We start from the raw sequence: 26,283 nt of genomic DNA on the forward strand, positions 1-26,283 counted from the left end.
TCTATGATTACAATTTATGACCACAGCGTTTCCTAATAAGGTATACATTGAATAAATATCTACTTATACCATATACCATTACTTCGGAGGAGTTGAATTTTAATATGCGCTCAGCTACTTTATATGACTCAATCCCCATATTCCTACAGAGGGGTTTAATCCAAGAGGTCCTTGGTTTCTTGTAAGCCGGACAGAAAAAAAGAATGTGGGGAATATCTTCCCTAGCCCCAAGGGGACACATAGTACACAAATCCAATCCATTTTCTCCAGCCCACCTGCATGTGTAGGAGTTTAACAATAGAACCCCATACCTAAATTGTAGATAGAGAGATTTTGCTAAGGGAGGAGCAATCTCATCCATAAATTCCTCAAAATTAGGTGAATCTTTTGCGTTTAAAAAATTCTGGGTCAAAGTACCAATACGAGAACCCAGGGTTAGTTCACCATTAACGTGGGACCAAAAGGTTGCCTTGAGGAGTTTTTTGGAAAACTGCGTCAAATTATGGGGCTCCTCCCAAAAAATAAAAAGCCCTAATCTCTTAAACGATGTACAAATATATTTCAGCCATGGGGTTTTCAAATACACGTCCACTTTAATTAGTTCGATCAACCCATCCTTATAGTCTATCAACTCAGGGGTTGACCATATCCTAATCCAGTACAATAATGGTCTTAATGAAGCCAAGTGCTCTGTTCTTTTGAGATTGATGTCTAAAAACAGGGGGACAACTGGAGTACGAGTCGGTATTTTAAGTAGACTGCGCACAAATGTATTTTCTATCGTCCCAAATTTGGTAGAATTACTGTATCCCCATATCTCGGCACCATAAAGGGCTGCTGATTGAGCCTTGGCTTTAAAGACCTCCAGAGCTGGTGTAATGGCTTTGGAGCTACTTGCTCCGTGCACCTTTAGGATAGGGAAAGAGTTCTGTTTGAGAGACAGTAAGCTTTTATTTAGCTGGCCTTGCCAGGACAGCTTGTTATCTAATATCAAACCCTAATAGTTAAAACTTTCTACCTTTTCCAGTGTGCGGTTCTCTAAGAGCAAGTTTTTCCTAAACGTTTTGGTTGGGTTTATGGCCATGTATTTTGTTTTCATTGGGTTAATTTCTAGTCCCTTTTCCACGCAATAATTATGGAAAGTATTAACCAAATTTTGCAAACCTCTCGGGGTCTGAGAGATAAGGATAGTATCGTCGGCAAAAAGTAAGGAGGTAATTAATTCACCGACTAATTTTGGGGAGTCGTGAGCACAGTTCCTCAGGTATGTTGGAATATCATTAACGTACAGTGAGAACAATGTGGGTGCTAATACGCATCCTTGACGCACCCCTCTATCTACAGGAATCGCTTTAGATAGTTCTCCTGCTTTTCCCCATCTGATTTTTGCATAGTTCCCTGTATGGAGTTTGATGAGTTCATTAAGTAACTCGCCAGGGATGTCTAGCTTCTTTAGTGTAGACCACAGCAACTTCCGGGGAACGAGATCAAAAGCAGCCCTTAAATCTATAAATGCAACATAAAGACTACCCTGTCTGATCTTTATGTATTTCCAACAAATACACATAAATCTGAACACCTGGTCGACTGTGCTTACTTTAGATCTAAAGCCAGCTTGGTATTTTGACAGTAGTTTCGTCTCCTCAATCCAAATTAAAATCCTATTTAAAATATGTCTGGCGAAAATCTTTTGTAAAACATCAATTAAACTAATGGGGCGGTAGTTGCTAGGATCATGGCGATCACCTTTTTTAAAAATTGTTATAATTTCTGCCCCTTTCCATGATTCTGGAATAGGTGTACCGGCCACAATTGAGTTGCTTAAAAAATTAATGTACGGCCCCCACACATTGACATCGTGTTTCAACAAGTCACCGGGAATTTTGTCAGGGCCAGGGGCCTTACCTATTTTTACAGCTAATAATGCCTGAACTGTTTCTTCTAAGGTAAAGTGTAATGGTACAGTACTACTAACTGGATTAACGTCTACATTAACTAGGGACAAATCATCCTTACTAATCGTGTAAAGTTTAGAAAAGTGATCACACCAGGTCGTTTCATCCAGAAAAATATCCTTGGGTGATCTACCCTTTTTATTTCCCTTAGCAATTAGATTCCAGAACGTACTTTGGTCATGTAATTTAGCTGCACTCAGTAAGTCATCCCAAAGATTAGCATCCCATGCTTTTTTAGCTTGACTCAGGGTGTTTTTATAGATCAGTCTTGCATTTTTTATATCACATTGGCTCCCATTTTTTACTACGTGAATCAATTGTGATTTAGCAACCCTACAATCTTGGTTATACCATTGGTTTCCTGGTTCGACCTGATCCATAGTTTTATTCCCTTCTTTTTTATAAACCTTACTCAGAAGGGGAGATAATGCGTCGACCAACTTCAAGTGTAAATCAAGAACTCCCCGGGTGCCTAAAGATGGCATTTGGGGAGACCCTATGATTTCACTGAATTTGTTATAAATGTTGGCCAGCGCTTCTTTTTTACCCGCAATGTAAGACCATTTTGTGGCACGTCTATTATTAGAAATCTGTATATCTCCAATTTGGAGATTCAATGGGCCTTCTGCAGGTAATCTTAGAAGGAAAAGGGCAGGGTCTAACCATAATTGGAGGGGAAAGTGATCACTCTCTATTCTGGAGTCAACCTTAAAATCAATTAGTGATCTCCATAGATTTCGAGAGGCCATTACGAAGTCAATATGTGATCTGATACTTCCCTTGAAATAAGTGGGAGCTGACGGAGTGTCTGAAGGAAAGCGACCATTACATGATCTTAGATCGTGTGATACAGTCATCTGTAGTATCTGTGTGGCGGCTATTGTACTTTTAGCATAACTTATGGCCTCCAGGGGCATGATACCACTAGCAGTATCTTGTTCAACAAACAGACTATCAAGAACCTGGATAGGTTCGTATTTACAGTTAAAATCTCCACAGATTAAAACACGGGCATTAACTCCCAATCCATCTAGGGTGGAGTCCAGGGTGTCTATCAACTTAGATTCTCTATTTGATGGATAAGGTCTATTGTATATGTTTAATAGGTAAATAACACTTTTGTTACTGGTCACAATTTTTAGTCCTAACAAGTCCGGGCAGGGAGTAGACAACTGACTAACCTCTATTTCTAGGGAAACTTTAACCCAGATAACCAGCCCCCCGGATGCCCTTCCCCTGTTGGATGGCATCGCTTTAGAGCAAAAAGTTTTATATCCTACTCTATGAGGGGGTTCTACCATCCAGGTTTCCTGAAGGGCAATTATATCATGTTTTCCAAAAAAAGAGCATACTGCCACATCCATCAGGTTCCTAGAGAGGCCAGCAATGTTCCAAGACAATAGGCTGACATTAAAATCCTCAATTATCTTTGGAGAAATTCCCCTTAATCCAATGTCGTCACTAGTATTATTAGACGCTGGCAAGTTATCTAATACCATTGTATATTTATCAATGACAATTTTATTGCCTAATGTCTTTGCCTGTGCTGTAGTTATCTTTGGAACAATATCAAGCCCAGCTTCTACTTGCACTCCCTGCTTACTTCCAAAGGGCCCATCTGTCTGTGACTGCTCATCCAGTAGGTTAGAAGGAAACCCCAGTGCCACCGTATTTTTAAAGCCAGGGATTCCACAACCGTTAAAAGTCTCTAAAGGGTGAGTAACCAGCAATGAGACTAGGCTCTTATTTATATCAGCCTCTGGGAGTTAATCATTTTCATCTAGGTCCCTCAACACTGCATGTCTATTTGCCATAGGGATTTCAAATTGTAATGGTTTATTATCAATGCGAATAAGACTATCCTCGATTGTTCTTTGGAATAATCTATCTGGGTGTCTGTAAAAATAACCCAAAGGGTGTACACGTACAGCATTTCCTCCTGATGCAAGGGAAGCTGCCCTTAGGAGTGTACTTGCCACATGCTGGGGATGTCTGAAGTTTATTATAACACAATCCCCCTTATATGTTTTCCTTGTATTACCTAACCAGGCAACTCTTCTAGTGGACAATATTTGGTTTGAGAAGTTCGTGGGGAAACCACAGTTTGTATTTAGCCAAGCAACTGATTTCCTCTTAAGTGAATCATGAGATTCATCCGAGGCTTTAAGAGTACCGGGGACAAGTGGGGGGACATTAGACAAAATAACCACATATGGTTCACAAGCTGGTGGAAGGTTGGCACAAATTGGTTTTTGTGCTATAGCTATAGGACCCTTGTTACTAGATGGATCTGTGTTGGTTCGAATACCACCACCAGCTGGTTGTAATGTTGTCATGCAGCCAGTTAAAGTTAAATTTCCCTCCTCTAGAGGGGGATCCGGGGCAGTATGAACAGGTTTCAGTGGTACCTTAGGCGGTATGATAGGCGGTATAATATGCTGTTTCAATCCCTCCACAAGACCACCCAGCCTTGATACCTCTAATGACAGGGTTTCAATTTTGTCTACAAAAGGCTTGATCATAAGCACCAATTTTTCCTCCAAAATTTTGGCTATAGTCTCAGCGAGAGTAAAACTCTCAGCTTCATTACGGGTCTGTGTTTTAGCATGAGCCACAACGGGCCTCCGAGGTTGATCTGATAATGATTTATGGTGTACACTACCCTTCTTAAATTGAGACTTTCTACATTTTCTAACTGCTCTTTTCGGAGGAGAAGGAGGGACTTCAAGCTCGCTCTGGTACTCCGATATATCTTGGCTTACAATATTAACCTCATTGTCCACAATGCAATCAGATGAGTTCCCCACTAAGGTTGCTTCGGTTAAAAAGTTCCCTATAGCTAACCCGTGGGCACCATCATCTATACATAACTCTGGATTATCTTCCGGAGTCACCTTCCCAAGGGACTTCCGTCTTTCATTATTTATCATGCTGACCCTTTTGACCAAGTAATTGTCCATCGTTACTTTAGCCTTTGCCATCATAAGCACTGATTAGGTCATAGACAATTACAATGTAGTTGATATCACAGATAATCCCAAGGAAACAGGATTAACACTAGTACACTATAGCAGTAAATTTAAAACTTTTACACCAACAAGTTAGGAATTTTTAAAGACAGAACAGTAACCAATAATAATACACTTAAATGTATAACCTATGAACACACGACTCTAACACAATCAGGAGAAGCTCATGTCTGACTGAGTCCATTAAAAGGGAATACTTGCAAGAGCGTGTCCACTACGCAATCAAGGGGGGTGGCCCAACCCGACCGCCTACGACCTCCTAACGGCCTCACAACGGCCCGCCCTTTGCCCGGGCTTAGCCCGGCGTCGCCCGCGCACGTCCTGCGTCGCGGGGGTCGCGGTGGTGTTATATGCGCCTCCTGGCGCGAAAACTGCGTGGGCGGCTCCCCTGCCGCAACCGGTTCTGGGGAATGTAGTCCCGTCCCCACTCCGCGGCCGCAGATGGTGGAAGCGGCGGCGGGGGACGGAGCTTCGGTGACAGGGGGTGTCCGGCGTCAGGGAGCAGGAGCGGCAATCAGCGATATCCCCGGTAAGTCCAAGTGAACAGTGGAGCCCGCTCTGCCGGGGTCGCGGTGGTGTTATATGCGCCTCCTGGCGCGAAAACGGCGTGGGCGGCTCCCCTGCCGCAACCGGTTCTGGGGAATGTAGTCCCGTCCCCACTCCGCGGCCGCAGATGGTGGAAGCGGCGGCGGGGGACGGAGCTTCGGTGACACGGGGTGTCCGGCGTCAGGGAGCAGGAGCGGCAATCAGCGATATCCCCGGTAAGTCCAAGTGAACAGTGGAGCCCGCTCTGCCGGGGTCGCGGTGGTGTTATATGCGCCTCCTGGCGCGAAAACTGCGTGGGCGGCTCCCCTGCCGCAACCGGTTCTGGGGAATGTAGTCCCGTCCCCACTCCGCGGCCGCAGATGGTGGAAGCGGCGGCGGGGGACGGAGCTTCGGTGACAGGGGGTGTCCGGCGTCAGGGAGCAGGAGCGGCAATCAGCGATATCCCCGGTAAGTCCAAGTGAACAATTTTCACTTTGTGTTGCAGGAGGAGTTACAGGGCGATCCAGGGTCTGCACATACCAAGGGGTATAGCATGCAGCAGCACCGCGTGGTGCTAAGCCAGGATACCCAGGGATGTTTAGCGTGTCCCCTGGAAGACCGACGGCGCCCCGCTATCCGACAGGCGGTTGTGGGTCTGAGCAACCGGGGGCTGCCATGTATGCTCCGCCCACCCATCACGGGGGGGCGTGTGAAGCAAGTGGACTGGTGGTCCACGGATGGGAGGGGGGGACCCTCCCAACATTTGGTATACACCAGTTGGCGTTGCCATGGTGACTCTAGGCTTATCAGACGGGCAGGCGGCATAGGGGCTGGCCTGCCCTGGGATCGCCCGTAAGATAACCCACCATGTTTGAATATTGCTTATGCTAATAAACCTGCAGCAATATTTCTCCACTTACATTCAGTGTCGTGGGTTTTATTTATGTACTTATGTGTTTTGTGATAACTGTTGCCGATATTGGCACTATGACTGTTGACTGCCTCACCTCAGATTCCCCAAGGAGAGTCGCCCGAAGAGAGATGGGATAAAGATCGTCTATTTATCATGTGTGCTTCTTTTCTTCGGGATTGCATCAACAATGCCTCTTAAAAAAGAGCTAGAAGTTATGCTTCTTTGGCCACGATCCAACTTTTTCTTCCCAGAAAAAAACACTGCATAACAGTTGAGCATAGTGCTAAAAATACAGGACAGCAAGTGAAAATGAAAAGAAGAAAGGATGCCTTGCGCGGGCACATTCGGGGTGGTGGGCGCCATCGTGCGGAACAAGCCCGTCCCTTTCCTCTGGCTGATCTCTAAAATCTATCATGATGTACCTGCCGAAATGACTAGAAATATAGACTTAACAGCTGACATAATCATCTCTCCCTTGTTGTTAGCTTTAACTGCATTGAGGCTGCTCCTTGACTCGGCAATCTCTTGATTACGTCTGCGTTTGGCGGCGCTTGTGGTTGGCGTCGAGCTTGAAAGGTTGGTCTGTGCATGTTTTTTCGGATCGGCGGCTGTTGGAGCCATTAGTCTTGCCTGCGCCAGCTTCCCAGCGTGCTGTAGCTCTGGTCGGATTGGCGGCTACTGTGACTGACTACACGTGCATCGAAGATGACGGAAGTAGAAGCAGCCGTACCGCGGGCAGGGGGTGAGCGGAGAGTAGTGGTGTGGAGGAGGGCATGGCTGTTTAGTGCTACTTCCCGATATAGTGCATGCGACTGCTTTTAATGTTGACCCCAAATGTTTATTTGTGTGGCAGTGCCGTGGCCCTGTACACTAACGGAAAGTGTACCTTTGTGCCCTGTTGCTGCTGGTACCTTTAGTGGTGAGATTCTGAAAGCTGCTGTGCTATGTCCTTATTCTCTTAAGCTTTCACACTACATGTATGCGCACAGAAGCCAATAAAGCGATATTATATTGTGTGCAGGAACTGATGTAATGAATCTGAAGTGTGGACCCGTGATATGCTCACCCTAAGCGTGTTGGGACCTCAGCCCTGCCTTTCATATTGCAACATTTATATAGGGTTTACTACCCCTACGTGGTGCTCTGAAGCGCTTTCCTACTTGGATAACACGCTGCTACTCTATGTAGGGTGTGTGGATCTTTGGTTTGATCTTCTGTGGGAAGTGTTTCTATATTGTGCGTGATGATCACATAAGTGTGAATATCGTATCACTGGATGCAGCACCTAGCAGTGTGATAGATAAAGTGTGAGAGACAGGCACGCAGTTTATGGTTTTCAGTAAACTGACAGCCTTGACCAACCCTGCAGGTCTCTTTATGGTATTTTATTGTTTCACACTCCACTTAGCTGGTTACTGCACTGGGTTTGCTATTCTGAGATATCTTGTTTAAAGTTTATGTTCTTGTGCAGGCTTAGGTTTGGAGGAAGAAATAGATTATGGATCTGAGGTCTGTAGGGATGGGCCGTGCTACTACCATCCCATATCTTATTGTCATTGTGAGACGTCAAAAGCTATCATGGTATGTGCAGTCTGCCATGTTGCATACTGGTTTTATTGTGGTCTATGTTGAAAGGGTGGTTTGAAGCCGGTGCTGATTTTTAAGCCAACAGGTGTGGCCTGCCGTGACTTAAAATCCTTTGGTTCTAATAGAAAAGTGATACTTGAAGATCTTAATAAAATGATTGTACCCCAACACTCCTAATATTTACTGCTTCATTCTTAATTCAACTTAAAGCACAAATCCTGCAGAAATTTTTAGGAGCTCAAATCACAGGAGGCACCAATAGTTAGGTTGTACTGGAATTGTCTCAGATTTAATAATTTATACGTTATTTAGTTAGTTCACAGTGTTTTACCTCGACAATATTTCTGATATGGCACGTTGTTTACATGGGCTAGACATTCTTCAAGGTAAAATATTCTTACATTGATCATAAGTGCTAGGGCCTAATCAGAGAAAGAAGTGTGAAAGGCCACATGGTAGACAGTTTCTTAAATCGAAGTTCTAGTCAAGGCTCACTAAACGGACCGGAGTGGAGTGCAGAAGCAGTGTGGTGGGCGGCTTTGACAGGGGCATATTACAACCCAGAGTCCATAATGCTTAACCAAAACTTGGAAGGGCATTCTATATTATTATTATTATTATTATTATTATTAAATTTAGATTGCGCACGAATCATCCCCAGATAGCCCACAAATAGCCGATCGCTTTGCCCCACGGCTTTCTACTTTTCTGGAAATACAATTCTCAAAGAGAAACTTTTATGTGGGCATATTTCAGCCCATAACTAGCCATTCGCTTTGATCAACGGCTTACAGAAACCAGGACGGGTATTTCATAGCTCATGATAAGCCAATTTGTTTGATCCTACGGCTACCTAAATATTTATTACTCCACCTTTGACAAGAACTTCGATTTAAGAAATTGTCTACCATGTGGCCTCTCACACCTCTTTCTCAGACTGGGCCACTACATCTGCAGATTTTTGACAGATATCCTATGTTACCACAAACGCAAAGAAGCAAAGATACTTTGATACTCCACGACACAGCGGCGACACTATACCTGTCGAGTCTGCAGCATTCTCGAATCCATTGTTTCTACTTATATGAGCCTTGAAAAAGTTACAGATGTAACGAAACACATGTCAGAAATTATGTTTCTCCATCACCAGGCTGTTTTGGTTTCTCCATTACAAAGAATTGAACCATCACCACAAAACAGAATAACAACTTGTTGATTAGCACTTAAATCAATGTATGAATATTTTACCTTGAAGAATATCTAGCCCATGTAAACAAAGTACCATATCAGAAACATTGTAGATGTAAAACACTGAACTAACTAAATAACGTATAAATTAACTCTGAGACAATTCCAGGTCAACCTAACTATCAGTGCCTCCTGTGATTTGAGCTCTTAAAAATATGTGCAGGATTTGTTCTTAAAATTGAATTAAGAATGAAGCGGAACATATTAGGAGTGCCGGGTTACAATCATCTTATTAAGTTATAGCATGAAGATTTGATTCAGATAATCGTGCACTCACACCCAAGGTAGTGGGGTGTTCTGTTACCTTGAATGGCACCAAGATTTATTTTCCATACAACTCGAATCAGCACCATGTTGCCCACATTAACTTATTTTACTGATGTGCGACCTCTTGTTCCACCACTACCCCCTGCCTATACTTGAAGATCTAACATGCTCGTTACTGGAATTTGAAAGAGTGAGGGACATTGCTGATTGTCTTGTGGACAGAGCTGTGTAGTAGTCGTGAGCCCTGTTTTGGTTGTACAGGAATGATGTTAGGAGTTCTAACTAGTCAGCCAGGCTGTAGTATGTAGTGCTGAATCTTGTTCGATCTTGTGTTTGTTATTGTCACACTTATTCTAATCAAACTCTATTAATTATTTGAATCAAACTATTATTTGCCTATTGACAAACTTTATACCCTGATCAGGCACACAAGTTACCTAACCAGCCATGCTGTGCTCCATCATTCTCAAAGGCTCGATGCGAGAGAGTGGTTATTTCCTAACCATCCTGGATTTCTCAAATCAAAAAAGCGGACCCCAAAACATTGAATATTTATTGCCTTCTTTCTCCACACCACCATCCTGTTTTTGTCTGAACAACGCGTATGCCTGTCCCTACCAACTGGTGTCCGTATCAGTCACACATAATTAATTATCTGTTCCAGATACACACAGACACTGGATGCTCACATTTATTGAGTGGGGCTGAAATGTATATTTTCTTGAAACCTGATCTAAGACCATGATTTCTAGGAAGGGCTATACACATTACCATACTGAGGCAGTACCCAGTCTGCCAAGGTGGGAACTGATAATTTCGTTCTGTCTGTAAAGCTGTTGTACAGCCAACTTACTCGAAGGCTTTCCAACTACCACGTTCAACCGCCTAACAGGTTGATGTAGTATTTTTAATAGGATCTTAAACCTAATCGAGAATATCATTCACTATGCACACTGGAAAATGTGCTAATAAAATATACGCCCATGGGAAAGGGGACACATTTCTATATTATTGTATTTTATTGGTATTTATTTAGCACTTTAGATGTCCTTTACATGCAGCTAAGAGATGACTCCATGTTGTCATGGACACCATTTTCCTGTCGTAGGCTTTCCTGTCACAAACTGATGTATTCTCAGGGTTATTTCTATTGGTTTATTTCAACGTACCAATTGTATTTAGACACCTGGAGCAATGATTTGTAAAAGGAAAATTGTGTCCCGGCTGACATTAAACAAAATGAAGGCTAGAGCAAGGTTGCACTCTACCACCGGATGCACAGCTTGCTCAATGATTAATCAACAACAACTGCAAATTCATCCATGTTTCAACCGTTTTATTCCATTTGATCCAAAGATTCATATTATTCATCACTCTTTATCCTGTCACATGTAGGCCCTTATGTATTCAACAGCTTCTAGTGCTACCAGATATGCCCATCCAGGCCTTTTTCTGATGCACGAGGGATACATAAAACATCCTCAGTGCTTCGTCTCTTTACCCAATGCATTTCGGACTTTTTTTTCATAGTCCTTCGTCAGGGGTTCCCTACAAGTTTAAAACATTAGCATTAGTTTGTTATTTTCAAACCACTATGTGACAATATATCAAGTGCATCAAATTATTCCCATTGTGTTTTTAACAAAGTTTGTTATTTTCGACGTTTTCCCTCTATATGCATTCTTATAAGCTGCTGAAAGTGCCCAAAACAACCTCTCCCAACCGCCATTACCCTCCCGTGTTTAGCCTAACTTTCTCATTCAGAACCCTCGCTAAGCATTCCCCACCTCATGCTGTTGAACTATGGTGAAAGATATCCCATACCCTTATACCAAACTCCGAAAACATTCCCAATACCTGCATCATGTCACAAAATAATCTCCTTCATCGCGTATTCTTTCCTCGCTCAAAATAGTATTCCACTTGTTCCTACTGTTTCCCTTTCTACTTATATAACGTGACTCCACCCCTCCACGTAGGCCAATCATATCGAACAAGCTGTTCTTCACCTGGCATATGCAACTACAACTCCCATGGGGCAGTGTTGCTCTTCCCTCAATACCCCGCTGAACTAAATCGTCGATTGTTACTACTTCCACTGACCCACTCCCTGCTCTTAAAAAGCTCCCCAGGCACCTTATTTAAAAAAACAACATCAGAGCATTACATTTAGTCATTAGACAGTGTCTATGCACAGTATAAGTATATTTCTTCTGCAGACCCGCAATTCTGAACATATTCTACCATCTTATCTCTAACCCTCTCCATTTGCTAGATCTTGCAGCCCTTCCACCCTCCTGCGAAGTTTGACCGTAGGGGACAGGCATACCTCATCCTTTGAATCTTCGGGTCCTCTTCGTTCCTATAGAAGCACAAAATAGGTTTGTTTTCAATAGGAGCTTCTTAGGCTGGTTTCAGTTGGTCCAGAAGGAATTTGTTTCAGCTATAAGTATGGGCTAGATGTTTTAGCAGTGTGGATACCTGCGGCAAGAGTGGGATGTTCAGCAGAGACCTGGGCTGCCTTTGCACCAGGCCAGCCACCATTTTAAAGACAACAATATATAATAGAATCCAGTGGGTCCCGCCACTGATCAGGCATGCTTTAAGACCTTGCATTCACCTGCAACCATACACATACATGTATTGTATTCCCAGACATAATGAAGACAAGCATTTGCAATGCAATAGGTCTCGCAGTTACACGAGTTAAAGCTATTGGCATTGTAAATGACAATGCCAACAGGCATTGTTATTTGCAATGTCAATAGCTCAAACTCGCGTAAATGCGAGACCTAATGCATTGCAAATGCTTGTTACTAATTCCAGTTCCTTTTTCACCCTCTCGAGGTAAGCACGCGTCGTAAAAAAATAATCCTGCCACCCCGCCTCCCCCCACGAAAAAAAAGTACTGGCACATTCTGTCTGTCAATGCAGAGATATTGCCGCTATTGCTGTTTAGCTTCGGTAAAAAAAAAAAAAAAAAATAGCTTTCTGAGAATGCCGTACGGCTCATCCAAAAAAGCAAACCAAGCAATGCTACAAAGACACGCAGACGCCATTAAGCATGAGCAACTTCTGCATCAAGAAGCAACAACAGCCGAGAGGCACCGCACATGCATATGTAAAGGAGGCAACAGTTGTTTGTTTTAATTCACATTATCAAGACGGAGGATGATCATCTTGGAGCAGTACATAAAAAAAATATTTAAAGTGCTCCACAGCATTTGTCTCTTTGGTAAATGAGGGGCTTGCAGGAAACTGCAGCTAACAGACCCACCAAAAAGGACATGGGGGCAACAGTAGAGTGGGGGGGCAACAGTGGAGTTGGAGAGAGGCTTAAAGAAAGTGCCTAGATGCAGCAGTGAGCAGCGAAGGTCAACAACAGTAAAGTGGAGGGATTAATGAGGGCTCAAAGGCAGGTCCAACTAGTGGCAGCAGCAACTATAGAGAGAGAAGCATGGAAGAAATAAGTGGAAGTTCCTGATTTGTTTTCAGACTTTGCGCAGAATGGTTTAAGGGCTACACTTCTCGCTGAGGTTTTTGAAGGGGCAATCCATTTGCAGCTCCACATCTGAGTAATTCTTACGCCGCACCAAAGAAAATAATATAGTGCTGAGGTGCTATTCTGTGCTGTACTATGCAGAATATATTATGTACCTCCATTCAGGAACGGTGCTTTAAAAAAGGCAGTCTTTAAGCCCGACCTTTCCAGCTCCTGAAGAGACACAGAGGGGGAAGGGGGGGAGGTGGAGACATTCAGGGTGGCAAATGGTGATCATTTCGCGGCCGCTTTGATGTTCTCAGTGGCCGCGCGGCTCACTGAGAACATCAGAGCGGCCGCGAAATGATCACGCAGGCTGCCAAATGGTGCGCGCGCCCGGCGCACATGCACTGTATTTGGAGGCCTGCAAGCACTAGTTTGCACTTCCAAATCCCCCTGTTTCCAAAAGCTCTCGCGAGAGCAGCGCTAAAGCGCTGGCTCAGGCGAGACCTAAGAAAGGACCCCGATTACGTAGATAAGACCAGTAGGCATCTTCCCCGAGTTTCATTTTACTAGTATTACTCTGCCGACACCATCATTCTCTCATAGTTCCGCAGAGATGGCAGTAGCCACTCTATAAGAGAGAGGTACACTTTTGGTGTCCTTTCGACCTCAGAGTTCCATGGTTATGGTACATGGGAAACCTCAGTAAGCTCACGTGATATTTGATCTCATTAGGGAAAAACAACAAAATCAAAGGGGGAAAAAGCACAGAACATGGCACCCCGGCACCTAGAAACCATCCAGACTTTCAGTTTCAACGACGGCACATCCAGAAATGTAGATTTTTCTTGCTGACACAGTTGTGTAGAGTGCTCCAGTGCCGAATTTGGTTGGATGCTGAGCTGTTTAAAATAAGTTGTGATGGTCCTGGAAGCTACTGTGTTATGTGTGCCCTGTAAAGTCTTTCTAAAACGCCTATAGGAAGAAGTTTTTTAAAGAAAGGATTTTAAGTAATCAGAAGTATTCCCACTTGCAAGCTGGCTTCCAGAAGTTTTAAAAATCTGTGTTGGCTCGAAGTGTGTTATAATATCTTTTGTAAGGACAGAAATATAACCATCAAAACGGCAAATGCTTTGCAATGTGGCCTATAACTCTTTAGATCTAAGGAACCTTCTTCGTGGTTGCACCGTTTGAGGATCTTTGAATTTTGATTATCTAGGTGAACAATTGGCTATTGATGCTAAATAGTCCAACTAAATCAAAAGGTGCTGGCAGACCCTGTTTGCTGGGGCCTCAGGACAGACTGGGGCTACTAGGCCACAACCGTTGTCGTTGGTGTCATTTGCCCCTGGTATCCTGGGGTCCTTCATGCCAAGGCTCTGTAAAATGGGCCATGGGCACCCTTTCTGCACTTGACTCTCAGAGAAGCATGGGTGAGTTGTCAAAGGCTTTTCTTAGATGTAGTGTGGGGATTAGAGACTCCGCACTCAACAATAACCCAACAGACACAATAATGCACAGTCTAGCCCAGTACTTGTCTTAGAAAAAGAGAAGTCGTTTAATAACACAGCAAAACAAAATACTACACATAGTAATGGGGGTTCAACTATAGAGTCTACAACACTATTGGCTCGAATTAATTCCTATAGTTCCCACAGTATCCTAGCACTATGGCAAGGGTTCCTGTGTCACAACCGTGTTCTAATTTTGTGCCTGCTGTTCTCACATTACTATTGTGAACTCCCCATAAAGTAAAACTCATGGGTGAGATTCACTACTTTGTTGATGCGAGTAATCACTTAATGCGGGGATCCATGCATCAGTGCAGTTTGTATATTTCAAAAACTTTCTTATTGACAATTGTTATTCCTCTCAACATGCAGTTTTAGCTCTAGACACGGTCTTCTCTCGCAGCACGTTACCTTGTTTACTGGCGGTAAGAAAGGTGCCACAGTATTGCGGTTGTTGCATGTGCCCTTTGCAGTCACACAGGTGGGTGTCTTAAGCAGTTGCAGGGTTTTAGTGATGACCCTGTAGCTCAGAACTTCTCACTGTAGTGAGCAGCACGGCAAGCCTTTGTCTGAAATCCCCTGTTTTCTGCAGTTGCCGCCTCCAGACATTTGGTGGGGTCCCTGCTATAGCGATGATGATGGCGTCTTCCATAGCACTTTGGGTATCAGCATATCAGGTCACTTGGGTTGTAGCAGCGATGCTGGACAGCATTGTGGTACTTAGAGGGTTGATACCACTTCATGCTGGTCGCCACATGAACCAGGTAGAGAGGCCGTTGGCCCGCTTAACTGTGATCGGTGCTGGTAACACTCCTCAACACAAGACTGCTTCTTCTCGGTGCTCCATACACTGAGAACAGGCTGCACTTCTGCTGGACAGCCTCTCTTGCAAGGCCATGCACTCTCCTCTCTGAGCAGGCAGGCCTCTAGGCACTTGGCACATATACAGCTTCTCCAGCATATTGCCTAGGCTTCAAGTGATGTCCCCTTGCTTCTGTATGTGAGATTGTCATGCAAACCCAGCCTTTGATCACAACAGCTCTTTGATTAATCTACAAAGCATTTTCTTACTAGGTCAAGACGAACTTGGTACGGAACAAAGTGGTATGGTTTCGTTCCCACATCCCTACTTATTTTCCAGACAGGACATGTTGATCCACGGTCTAAAGTCCTGAAACCAGTTTGGGGGGTATTTTCTGGCTGCAGTACATACTCTGCCTTTATGCAAGGTGATGGCTCTTACGGCAGGGAGTGATGATGCTGACTACAAACGAGTATTTAAAACATGGGTTCAATGAAATGTAAAGACATTGCACCTGACTGTCATCAGCTTTCCTGAAGTAGCAATTGGGGGCAGCAAAAAAGGCAGGCCCTGCCTGTAAACTTCTTCACCATTAGCAACAGAAGCTGTTGACTCCGTTCCAATTGCAGAGTGTTCAGTAAGGCCAAATCAGCACTCTCATGCTGAAAGATCATCATAGAATGTCTAATGGTAGTCCTTCCTCACTACAGTGTCTGGGTGTCCTCTTTCAACAAAATGCATGCAGTGCTTTTCCACTCTGAGTAACAGTATTCCATTGCAACCTGGTGTCTCTTGAAACAAACCAGGGGCCCTCCATGATAGATCCCACACGTCACAGCGACACAGTATTTCGTACCGAGGGTCGGGGTGTCACATCTAAGCAAAGTCTTACACACATGGGCAAGTTGGCTGCGCTACTCCTGAAACAGAAAAAGTTGTGCTCCGAATTCTCATTCCATAAAAAGTATGAATATGTGGCCACCATTGCTTCATGTCAACAACCCAGGGCAAGGACAGTAGTTCCATGTTAATCAAAAAAGTTCACTTGAAGCCTCCTCCACTTCATAGAGCTGGTTGTGGGCATTAGAATTACCATGAACAAGCCTGGGCCTCAGTATACACGCTAGACTCTAGTGGACCAAAAAAAAAATCCAGGATACCATTTTCACATGCATCCGGTCAAGGGCGCGTGCTTATTTACGGTGCAGGGTACATCCCCGTCCCAAAAGGAATGCACTGTTGTTCTCTCATTGAAGAGTAGCCATTATGCAATTTAGCTCCAATTATGTAGGTCATGTTTTAGTCCCCATCATTGAAATTGATTCTTCTGGCATTTATGGCTCTGGAATCTGAAAGCATATTGAATAATGGAAATTCACTAGTATAGAGAATTATTTGATCTTAATTAGTTTAGGCTTCCCAGTAATACAGTAATTCTGCCATTAATCTAGTAATTGAAAATTAAACTTATTTAAGGCAACTACTACATTTGGTAAGGGCATAGACCTTCGAAGAATATGTAGCTTTTATGAAAGCCATACAAGATTTATTTTTAAATTGAAGGTCCATTGAATCTACCACGATGTGCCTATATTTGTGGCCTCATACATCTCTGTTAAAACCTGTAGACATCTTCAAGAAACATACACCAAGATGAGAGAAGGATTTTGGCACCAAATCAAGTTAGATTGGATTAAGAACTCCTTTAGTAGTCCGTTGGCTCAACATTTTCTGCTGGTCAAATATGTGTTGGGCTGTGGAGCATTCCTTAACTGTGTGGAGCCTTTTCCAGTGAGACATCTGTAGTTAGAAAACTTAAAGGGTTGTTGCTGTCTAATTGCTTGTATCACCCGTGAGATCACTCTCATGTTTTGATGAGTGCAGCTATGTTGCCCCTTTCAATGGAGCAGGACATCACTTTGGTGATTAACGTAAATGACAATACAGTGGCTTGTGAGGATAAGTACAGTGGAATTGTGTTAAACTTTGTTGTGACATGTTATGCACTTCAATTCCCGATGTCCCGAATCCTATTTAGTGATGATTGTGCTTTTGTAAGATCTCATAGATACAGTATTCATTTTTTCAATTTATGAAATTCGACTAGGTATCGATAGTCTATGGATTATGTGACAATTACTTTTTTTAGGGCTCACGCCCTGCGTTGCACTGCGCCGCAGTGCTCGCACATGCGAGAGCCCTTTCGTCAGGGGTTTGAAAACGGACCCTGGAATCGCACACACTCGTGTGTGCGCTTTTCCTTTTGGGTTCCGCTATTGGGCGTTGTGTGCGATAGGTCAAAGGCGGGCGCATTGCTCCGCCCATGGCCTATTTGTGTCTGTTTCGCGCACCAAAGCCCATATGTTTTCAATTATCGTGCCCAGACACGGGCGCGATAATTGAAAATACATATGGCTCGCAGTGGCGCGCGCACCACTCGCGGGTGTGTTTTTTTTTTTTTTACATTAGCGATCGCTTTTTCTAGTAAAGCTCTGATGTTATCAGAGCGCCAAGTAGTATCCTCGGACAAAGCGGGTCTCAACAAAGGTGCTTCTCAGCCCACAAGCACTCCTAGGTAGGATAAAACTGAACCAATAGCAAATTTTTGCATTTTCTCCAGAAGGTAGTGTGTGTACTTTTGAAGTCGGGGCAGATTTTATTTAGTTTATTTATTTAAATTTAGAGACTGCGCACCATTTTAAATAATGCTTGCTTTCATGTTTCACCATCTCAGCCTCCGAAAAACACAGAAGGTAGTATGTGTATGCATGTGTTAGCTAACTTTGTTTCAGGATATTTCTTTCCTTTTCGTACTTTGGCCCGTCGTCGTTGCTTGTTATAATGAGCCATCTCTACCAGTCACATAAAAGTAATAAACTTGCCACGCCCCTTTCACAAGCCGTGTTGTTCATTCAAACCACACATCGTAGTCCGCTCTCCGAACAATATCAGCCCACAAATACTTGGGGCATTTAGCGGCCATTTAACTCCTTCCTCACAGAGAAATACAGCACTTGTGTTAATGCTTTGAAAATCTGACTGGAAGAGCCAGGCACCAGTACTTTAGAACTGTGACTTCTAAAATACCCTGTATATTATTTTTTTTACTTGCCAGTTATACGTTGGCCTTAATAAAAATGCAGCAATAGTTTACATTGTTCTAATCAGCCTTAAAGTGATGTTTCCCTTCTGTTTGATATTGCGGGCATTTTTTTTAACAAGCAGGCAATACTGGCTATAACTGATTGCCCTATTTCTTTTGCCGGCCTTGACTAAAAATTACTGGCTATGTCAATAACCATACCTCTGCTCAAAAGCTAGAAGCTGGTGGCTCTAGACGGTTGGGAAACAGATTCTCTTTTTTTTTTATTCAATACAAGGGCTTACTATCTCGTTATATGCGAACAGTAAATAAAAAACTGACTTGCCTCCTTTCCAATTAGGGATCAATTACTACATGGAGGATTCAGCCTTGTTTTAGACGTCTCTGGAGAGCAGGCAAAAATGATGCTTGACTGGGATATTTCTTGTGGGGTTTGTCCAGCTCTGGCTCAAAAGCTCTCTTGGCAATCTGTGGATTTTTCAGTAGCTTGTGAACCATACATGTGAAACCGATGTTTACTGTGTTTGATCTTTTCCCTTTCATTGTGAAGGTACTATGAGTGTCCCTTTTCAGTATCTCCAGCTGCTTCCCATTCGAACCCCACCTCCTGTCCCCTTACGTTCCCGAAATTATACTTGCTCGGAAATCAACAAGAACTTCATTTTTATTTGCTGACCATGTATTGAACCCCATGCTTCCCCTAAACACAGGCGTTTTTCAAACGGCTCATGGAATTATGCAAATATGTATATTCAATTCGTGCCTTGCTGCACATGTGATCTAACTGGTGTTTTCATTTATTTTCTTATTCTTTAGTTGTTTTCTTACACCTGGTTTTTCGGGGGCAGAGAACATCAACAATGTGTTTAGCTTAGAATTATAACAATAACATTAACACAGCTAGTTTATATACCTATAGAGCTATATACATAGTAGAATTGCTACTGTAGTACTTTTGTGTATACCTACAGAGCTATAAACATAACAGAAGGACTACTGTAATACTTATTATATACCTATAGAGCTATAAACATAATAGAACTGCTACTGTAGTACTTTTGTGTAGACCTACGGAGCTGCAAACAACAGAAATGCTGATGTTCAATGCTCGCCCAGCCCTGTTAGCTGTTACAGGTGAGTGACGAAGTGACGCTCTGTTGCCACCGTCTCATGGGGTCCTAGCATGTCCTGCACACCTTTAAAAAAAAGTATCTAATTTTAAAATGTCTGGTGAATTTGCTTGTCAGACTATGAGAATTCGTGGTGTTCAGAGTTCATCCAAATAAGTTCACTGAGCCTAATCGCCTCTTAGCAATATTCTTTAGCAGGGACATAATTTAAGTGCAGGGGTGTGGAATTTATTAAAATATCTACTTGTCCATGGGGCAGGTTGCTTCATAAATCTACTTGTCCTGTAACAAAATCCACTTGTCCCATTGGTGCCATGTTGTGCGGCGACAAATTATGGCAGCAATCTCATTATATAAGAGCTCTTATATAGCCTCTCTGATTATGCCAGGGCACATATCACAGTAGTGTTTGAATACTAGCAATTCCTTTATGTTGCTACGTTTCCGCAGATCTACATACTGCGACCGAAGGTAGTGGTAAACAATAGTTTAAGGGTTGGAATATCCTTTTGAGTCTGTGCGAACCTACTAACTTGTTTTAAGGGTTTTCAACAACTCTTCTCTAATCTTTTCCAATACTGAGAAATGTTGGAAATTTACTCCTGACAATGGCAGAAGTAAACCTTCTTCCAGAAATGGGAAAAAAGTGGATAGAGGGAAAATAAACTTGCAAACAGGTGCTAAAATGCAGTTCACAAATATTTTCTAGGAGTACTATCTCTTGCCCTACTGCTGTAAATTCTTGTGAATTCACGAAAGCCGTATAGCTGCCCTTAATTCAAGGACATATACCAAGGGTGCACTTTTGAGACTTTCTTTAATAATTGGGCCCCTAGTTTGGTCTGGCGTTAACCATGACCTTTTGTATTTATTAAAATTCTCTCTCTCTCGCTCTCTCTCTCTGTATCGGCTGGCTTCACAGTGAGTGACAGCATTCTGCTCTTTCACAAGGAGCATATCGGCACACACATTAGTTTTGTTCAGTGCCAGTAACTAATGTGGCAGTGTGTGCTTTTTTGAGACCAGAAACAATTTTTGCTTTTGCCAATGTTTGTTATAATGGTGAGGGTCCAGCAGCTCTCACATCAATAAGGTTTTACAAAAACCATGCCAACATAAGTCACACATTGCCAAAACTAAAAATCTGACCACCATTTCAGACCTATTGGCTTTGCCAATGCTTGTTTATTTTTAGGTTTCCCAAAATCTTATTGAAACTGGTTACACTGATTTTCTAATATGAATATTTTGGGGAAATACTAGCATGCATCAACACATTTTACTAAATGATGCTGCAAAGAAAGGGTACCTAAAATTTTACAGCAGTTTAGCAAAAAAAAAAGTTTCCTACTTTCATTTTTTAGTAACATTTTATATTGATAGCAAAGAACCAATAATCTTGCTTTCAAGCGTCTGCAAATATTTGCATCTAATCAGAGAGCATTCTGGGAGCATTATGCATAGCCTCATATTGCTAAACTTTGAAACCGTTTGTACACATTTTTATACTGGAACCACTGTCAGTAGTGCAGTCAGAACTTACATTTACTGAGAGCGCTCACCCTAATAATAAAGGCTTTCAATTAATGAACCATAAATACAAGTTTGAACAGCATTAACATATGCATACAAATATTAACTTAACTGCAGGCAGTGCCCTTCCCTGATCCTTAATGGGGTACTGCAAACTGGCAGCCAAAGGGTTTGTGCTGCAGGGGGTTGGGCCTGCTTGTCCAAAGGACAAAATGCACATTAAAACTTGTTGCCCTTGACCCCAAACAATATGTCCTGGGCGTCGGGCTATAGGAATTCCACATCCCTGAAGTGTCATCAGAGGCTGCAACTGGGACCCCTGGCATTCCCTTTGCGACCCCCTGCATAGTCCATGCGACCCCTGTGTTACAAATCAAACTGCCAGCACCTGTGAGGCAAAACAAAAATGCCTCAAAGAACCAATGATGCTTTTCACCGAAATTTTGTAATTGCTGTGTGCAGTAGGCTCCACTCTAACTTGAATCGCATTGTCTTGTTGAGAAAGAAACTAACTTTTGACTTTTTCTGTTAAGGTAATACTCTCTGTTTCTGGGATGGGATGTGTGCCTAGGAAATGGTTTAACGAGAGTGGGAAGGCATTCTCCTATGCAGAATGGCCTTCACAGAAGTAGGCAGCAATCCCATTAAAAACGCTCTCTCAGCATGGAACTGTTGGAAGTCCATCAGTTCGCTGTGCATTTTTGAATGGACAGTGACATATCTTTATTTGGTGTATGAGGTATTGGCAGAGTTTGAGTCCATGGAATTCTGTTGAATTACATTAAAATTCCACGAGCTTCTGCAGAATTCTGAAACAGCGCAGAGTGGGCTTTTGGCGCTATATTCTCAGCACAAAATACACCCTTGCGTCCAAAATTGGTGCAGGATGCATTTTGCACTAATAAAATAGGGCAGCCAAACATAACGTGGCGCCCGTACATACTCTGCTGTGATTACTGCAGAGTATGTAAGGATGACGCAGTCGAGTGGTATGCAGTGGTTTCTAAACTTTAGGAACCACTGCATATCACTCTGCAGTGCGTACCCCTCGGCGCCTTACATACTCTGCTGTAATTACTACAGAGTATGTAGGGGCGCTGCCCCCGAGTGGTATGCAGTGGTTTCTAAACTTTAGGAACCACTGCATATCACTGCAGTGCATACCCCTCGGCACGCTTTCCTACTCTGCTGTGATTACTGCAGATTATATAAGGGCACTGAGCGGTATGCCCTGCAGTGATCTCTAAACAGGGCAAGAAGAGGGTGAAGTTGATAGAGATCAGGGTGTGTATAATATTCCCACTACCACAGATAGAGTAATCTCACAGTTACACGCACATACATTCATCATACGCTAGGGCCCATTTCACTAACATACGCTCAAATACTCTACCAGCAGCAATAAACCTGTGGAAAGAAAACTCCTAATCACCCTGCATCTATATCGAGGTCGATAAGACCTGGTTATTGAGACTGTCCATAAACATAATCTATACAACCTATACGGCAATAATCAAGATATAATACACAATAATTGACAAGAAATAATATCCAACACCATGTTCAAGTTATATTGCTTTATCTGAAATTAGTCAAATGGAAATCAAGCAGCATAAATCATTTTTCTCATAGTTACCTATTCTAGCTAAATGTCAGAACGGGTCAGGACAAGTCTCTCGGTAAAGTCTCTCAAGACGAAGTCCCTTCAGCATCAATCCTCAGCAGCGCAGATTCGGTACGCGGCAAAGGCAAATGGTAAGTGGCAAGACCCTCTCTAGGCTAACAATTCTTATACTGAATCGAACAAAAGAAAGATACAAAGAAAAGTTGTAATGTCCGCTGGACCGCTGAGCAGAGCGAGAAGGAAAGGATGTAACATTGCTACATTCGAAAATCTCCGCTCAGGAAAAATCACAAAATAAAGACTACGGAACAGGAACCAAGAATCTCAAATGTATCTTGTTAGTTCTACTTCTCCTCGGCAATGAGACCAATGCTCAGTCTTTCTCTAAGGCTCCTTTGTTTTCCCAAGGCTGCCAAGGACGTTCCATTTCACTCGAAGATTACCCCGGCTGCTGATGTCCTCACGGAAAATTTCACAAGGCAAGCAAGGACTGTGGTCAGCTGACTTCAGGACCATATTCAGCAGGGCTCTCTTCCATCACAGTTTTCTATTCTCAAATCGAGGCCAGGCTTACAAAATCGGCCATCTTTAACTAGGCCACCATAGGCCACAATAGACCATCTTAATTAAAAGAAACAAAAACAACGTTACCACAGCATAGTGATTAAACAGTGTTAACCCCACTAATACCCTTATGTGTATGCATCTATCTAGCACTTGCAACATAGAGAAGCATTAATTCGGAAAGCGTTTTGTGCTCAAAAATAAACAGCACATAGCAACGTTTAAACATGAAAACACGCACGTTATTGTTAAACAGCACATTTATGCGCACCCACGTATAACTCTCTCTTATTAGGACAAACAGATTGATTAATATAAACACACTTGCACAAGACAAATAATTAATTGCTAATAATTAGAAAATTAATATGACAAATAGACATGCCAGAGCTTCAAAAACCAACGAATTTTCAAACAGAAAACTCTGCTCCAGCAATCCCCCCCTTGGTGATTTTATCACCAAATAAACCCAAAAAAAAATGAGTGAAAATTTAGTCCCATTTTAGGAGAAATCGGAAATGTCTTTTTCCCCTTACACAACATTACACACCAGTCACTCTTTCATCATCCCTTTTTGTCTCTAAGTAAACACTCTCCCTCAATTCTTCTAATTCAATTTCTTGAGGTTCTCTTTTCAACCTCTTGTTTTTCTTCTCTTTATTCAATTTCTTCCTCCCTCCCCTGTTTTTACAACACACACACACCAATCTTATTATCAATAAAGCAACAATTATACAAGTTAAAGGAAACAATATTCTACCTATAATAGTACTACCTATCTTTGCAATAAAATCCTTAACAGCTATCATTTTATTAGCTATTTTAGTCCATAAATTCTCAGCTTCAAGTGGTACTGATTCTTCATGCAAATCAGTAATATTTTTGATATAGACCTTCAGGTCTTTGCTTTCGTCTGGAATGTAAGTGCAACAATGTTGAACTTTCAGCATTCCACAGACTCCACCCTCCTTGGCCAATAGAATATCAAGGGCAAGTCGATTTTGCATAGACATGGCACGTACGGCACTTAATTCCGTATTCACCAAAAGAAACCCTCCAGCGGTATTTGTCGATAAGCGATCAACCACTGTGGACAGTTTCCGAATTCCATAAGCATTCAAAGAAATTCCCACTGCTGGAATCAAAACTCCAAAAATGTCACCCACTATTTCAGACCAAGTTTCTCTCTTAAAACGCATTAGTAAATTAATATGTTCTACATCTGTTATTTTATCTATATGAAAAATCTTTGGAAAAACCAGGCCCACATAACACGTGCCATACCAATGGTCAGGCAACTTGTAATAAGCCTTGTTCCCACAAACATAATATACTCCTGGAAAAATTGTATCTTCTCCACCTCTAAAACCCCAACCTGTTGCAATGAAGTATGTATCATGGCACTCACTAGTCCCAACAAAATATGTATCATATTGGGATTTCCTTCTTGTAATGCAAAGTTTACCCTTCTGTGGTGCATCTAAAGCTAAAGTTGGACTAGCCCCATTCTTCAACTCTTTTCCCATCTCAATGTCCCAGATTGTCTCACTCACTTTATATTTTCCTGCTTTCTCCTGCATGTTCAATCTCCTTTCCTCTACCATATCCAGGAAAGCTTTCTCCTCTCCTTTCAAACTGCAAGTTAAATTATTCTTAAAAATGTAATCTAATGTTAATCCTTTTTCTTCAATAAAAATGTCACCAAAAGTGTTAGCTTCTTTAGCTGGATTCAGCTCTTTGTTCATTGGCAAGTGCCCAAAAATACTATCTCTGTTAGACATCTTATAATCTACTTTCCCTAACAAATAAAAAACACTACTTAAAATACTACAAGAAATACCATATGTAGCTGGTAAATGATGATAAGTAACACCCTCTGAAACGGATGCAGGTAATTGCATACAGACGTAGCAATCCCTTACTTCCATTGTTTTCACATATTCATATAACAATTTTGAAAAAACATTACTAGAAAAGTTATTAATTGACCTATCTTTGTGTATGTAAGTATTACTAATTCTAATTGGAACTACTTTTTGCGAATTCTTCTCTACATTTGTCACATTCTCTGTATGCATCTCAAACTCTACTTTAAAAGTAACTAATAAAACTAAAAAACCCCATAGAAGCATTAATAATCCAGTACAGCAGCAGCACATTCTACACCACCTTTTAAAGAAGGCACATTTATTTCTATTATCCTCTATGTTAGCCATTTTACTACTTTAGTTTAGCCTCTACTACTCCACTACTGTTGGAACTCTTAAATTCTTCAGCAATTCTTCAGGTTTCAGTTTTTTTCAAATGATCCTTTCGTTCACTTAATCCAAGTGAATCCTTCCTTTATTCAGTTTGGATACTTGTCATTCTTCACTTCAATTTCTTCAACATCAAATTGTATTAGATCTCCAACATCAAAATCCTCAGTACTCGACTCTTCTCCAATGTCAGTCAAGAGTACTTTTAAAATTTCACCAGTATCTTCCTCAACCACTTCTCTCAAGATCTCTTCCGGATTATCTCGAGTCACTGTTTCTTCTTTTCCTCCTTCAGACAGTGCCACATAAGACCATTCCGGTGATCTGTACTTTTGGTTGGGTCTTCTTACTCTTTTTATTTCTACTGGTTCTTTTGACTCCTTTGATTCTTCTCCTTCGGCTTTTGAACTTTGACTCGATACTTCATTCACTTGTTCAGCTTTTGATGTACTTGCTCTTATTATTTTGTATCTCAGCCTCTTAACTCTGTTGTTAGGCCAACGATCTCCTTTTATCACCTTTTTCGGCTTTATTTCTTTATTACTTCTTTCTCCAATCCAAGTTCTCTTTCTCAGAACTCGACCCTCTGTTTGTTCATTCTCATCATCCAATTCTGTTTCAAGTGCCTCTTGTTTCCGTTTTCTAGCAGCTTTCTTCTTTTCCACAGATTTTTTCACCACTGTTTGAGATTTCCCTACTTTTGTCCCTCCTCGAGTCTCCGACACGCAACCTTCTTGCTGTCTACTTGTC

General features: G+C 42.2%; 1 protein-coding gene and 1 long non-coding RNA gene across 3 annotated transcripts in view; one reads left to right on the forward strand and one right to left on the reverse strand.

Moving 5' to 3' along the window:
• Positions 1 to 7,027: 7,027 nt before the first annotated feature.
• Positions 7,028 to 26,283, forward strand: part of DPH1 (diphthamide biosynthesis 1) — a 1,777,158-nt gene continuing 1,757,902 nt past the window's right edge. Inside the window, exon 1 of one of the 2 annotated variants that reach the window (XM_085649080.1) lies at positions 7,028 to 7,164. In XM_085649080.1, coding sequence (XP_085505206.1) covers positions 7,128 to 7,164 — 37 coding nt within the window. In that variant the 5' untranslated portion in view covers positions 7,028 to 7,127. The remainder of the gene's footprint in view (positions 7,165 to 26,283) is intronic. The other variant, XM_085649081.1, reaches the window with a different exon arrangement.
• LOC146858260 (uncharacterized) lies at positions 10,846 to 11,457 on the reverse strand. The gene is made up of 2 exons (XR_014979669.1): positions 11,382 to 11,457; positions 10,846 to 11,072 (listed from the first exon to the last, which is right to left on the reverse strand). It is a non-coding gene; the product is annotated as an uncharacterized LOC146858260 (long non-coding RNA).

The sequence above is a fragment of the Triturus cristatus genome, chromosome 3_2 (genome assembly GCF_964204655.1).
Source record: "Triturus cristatus chromosome 3_2, aTriCri1.1, whole genome shotgun sequence".
NCBI classification, from domain to species: Eukaryota; Metazoa; Chordata; class Amphibia; order Caudata; family Salamandridae; genus Triturus; species Triturus cristatus.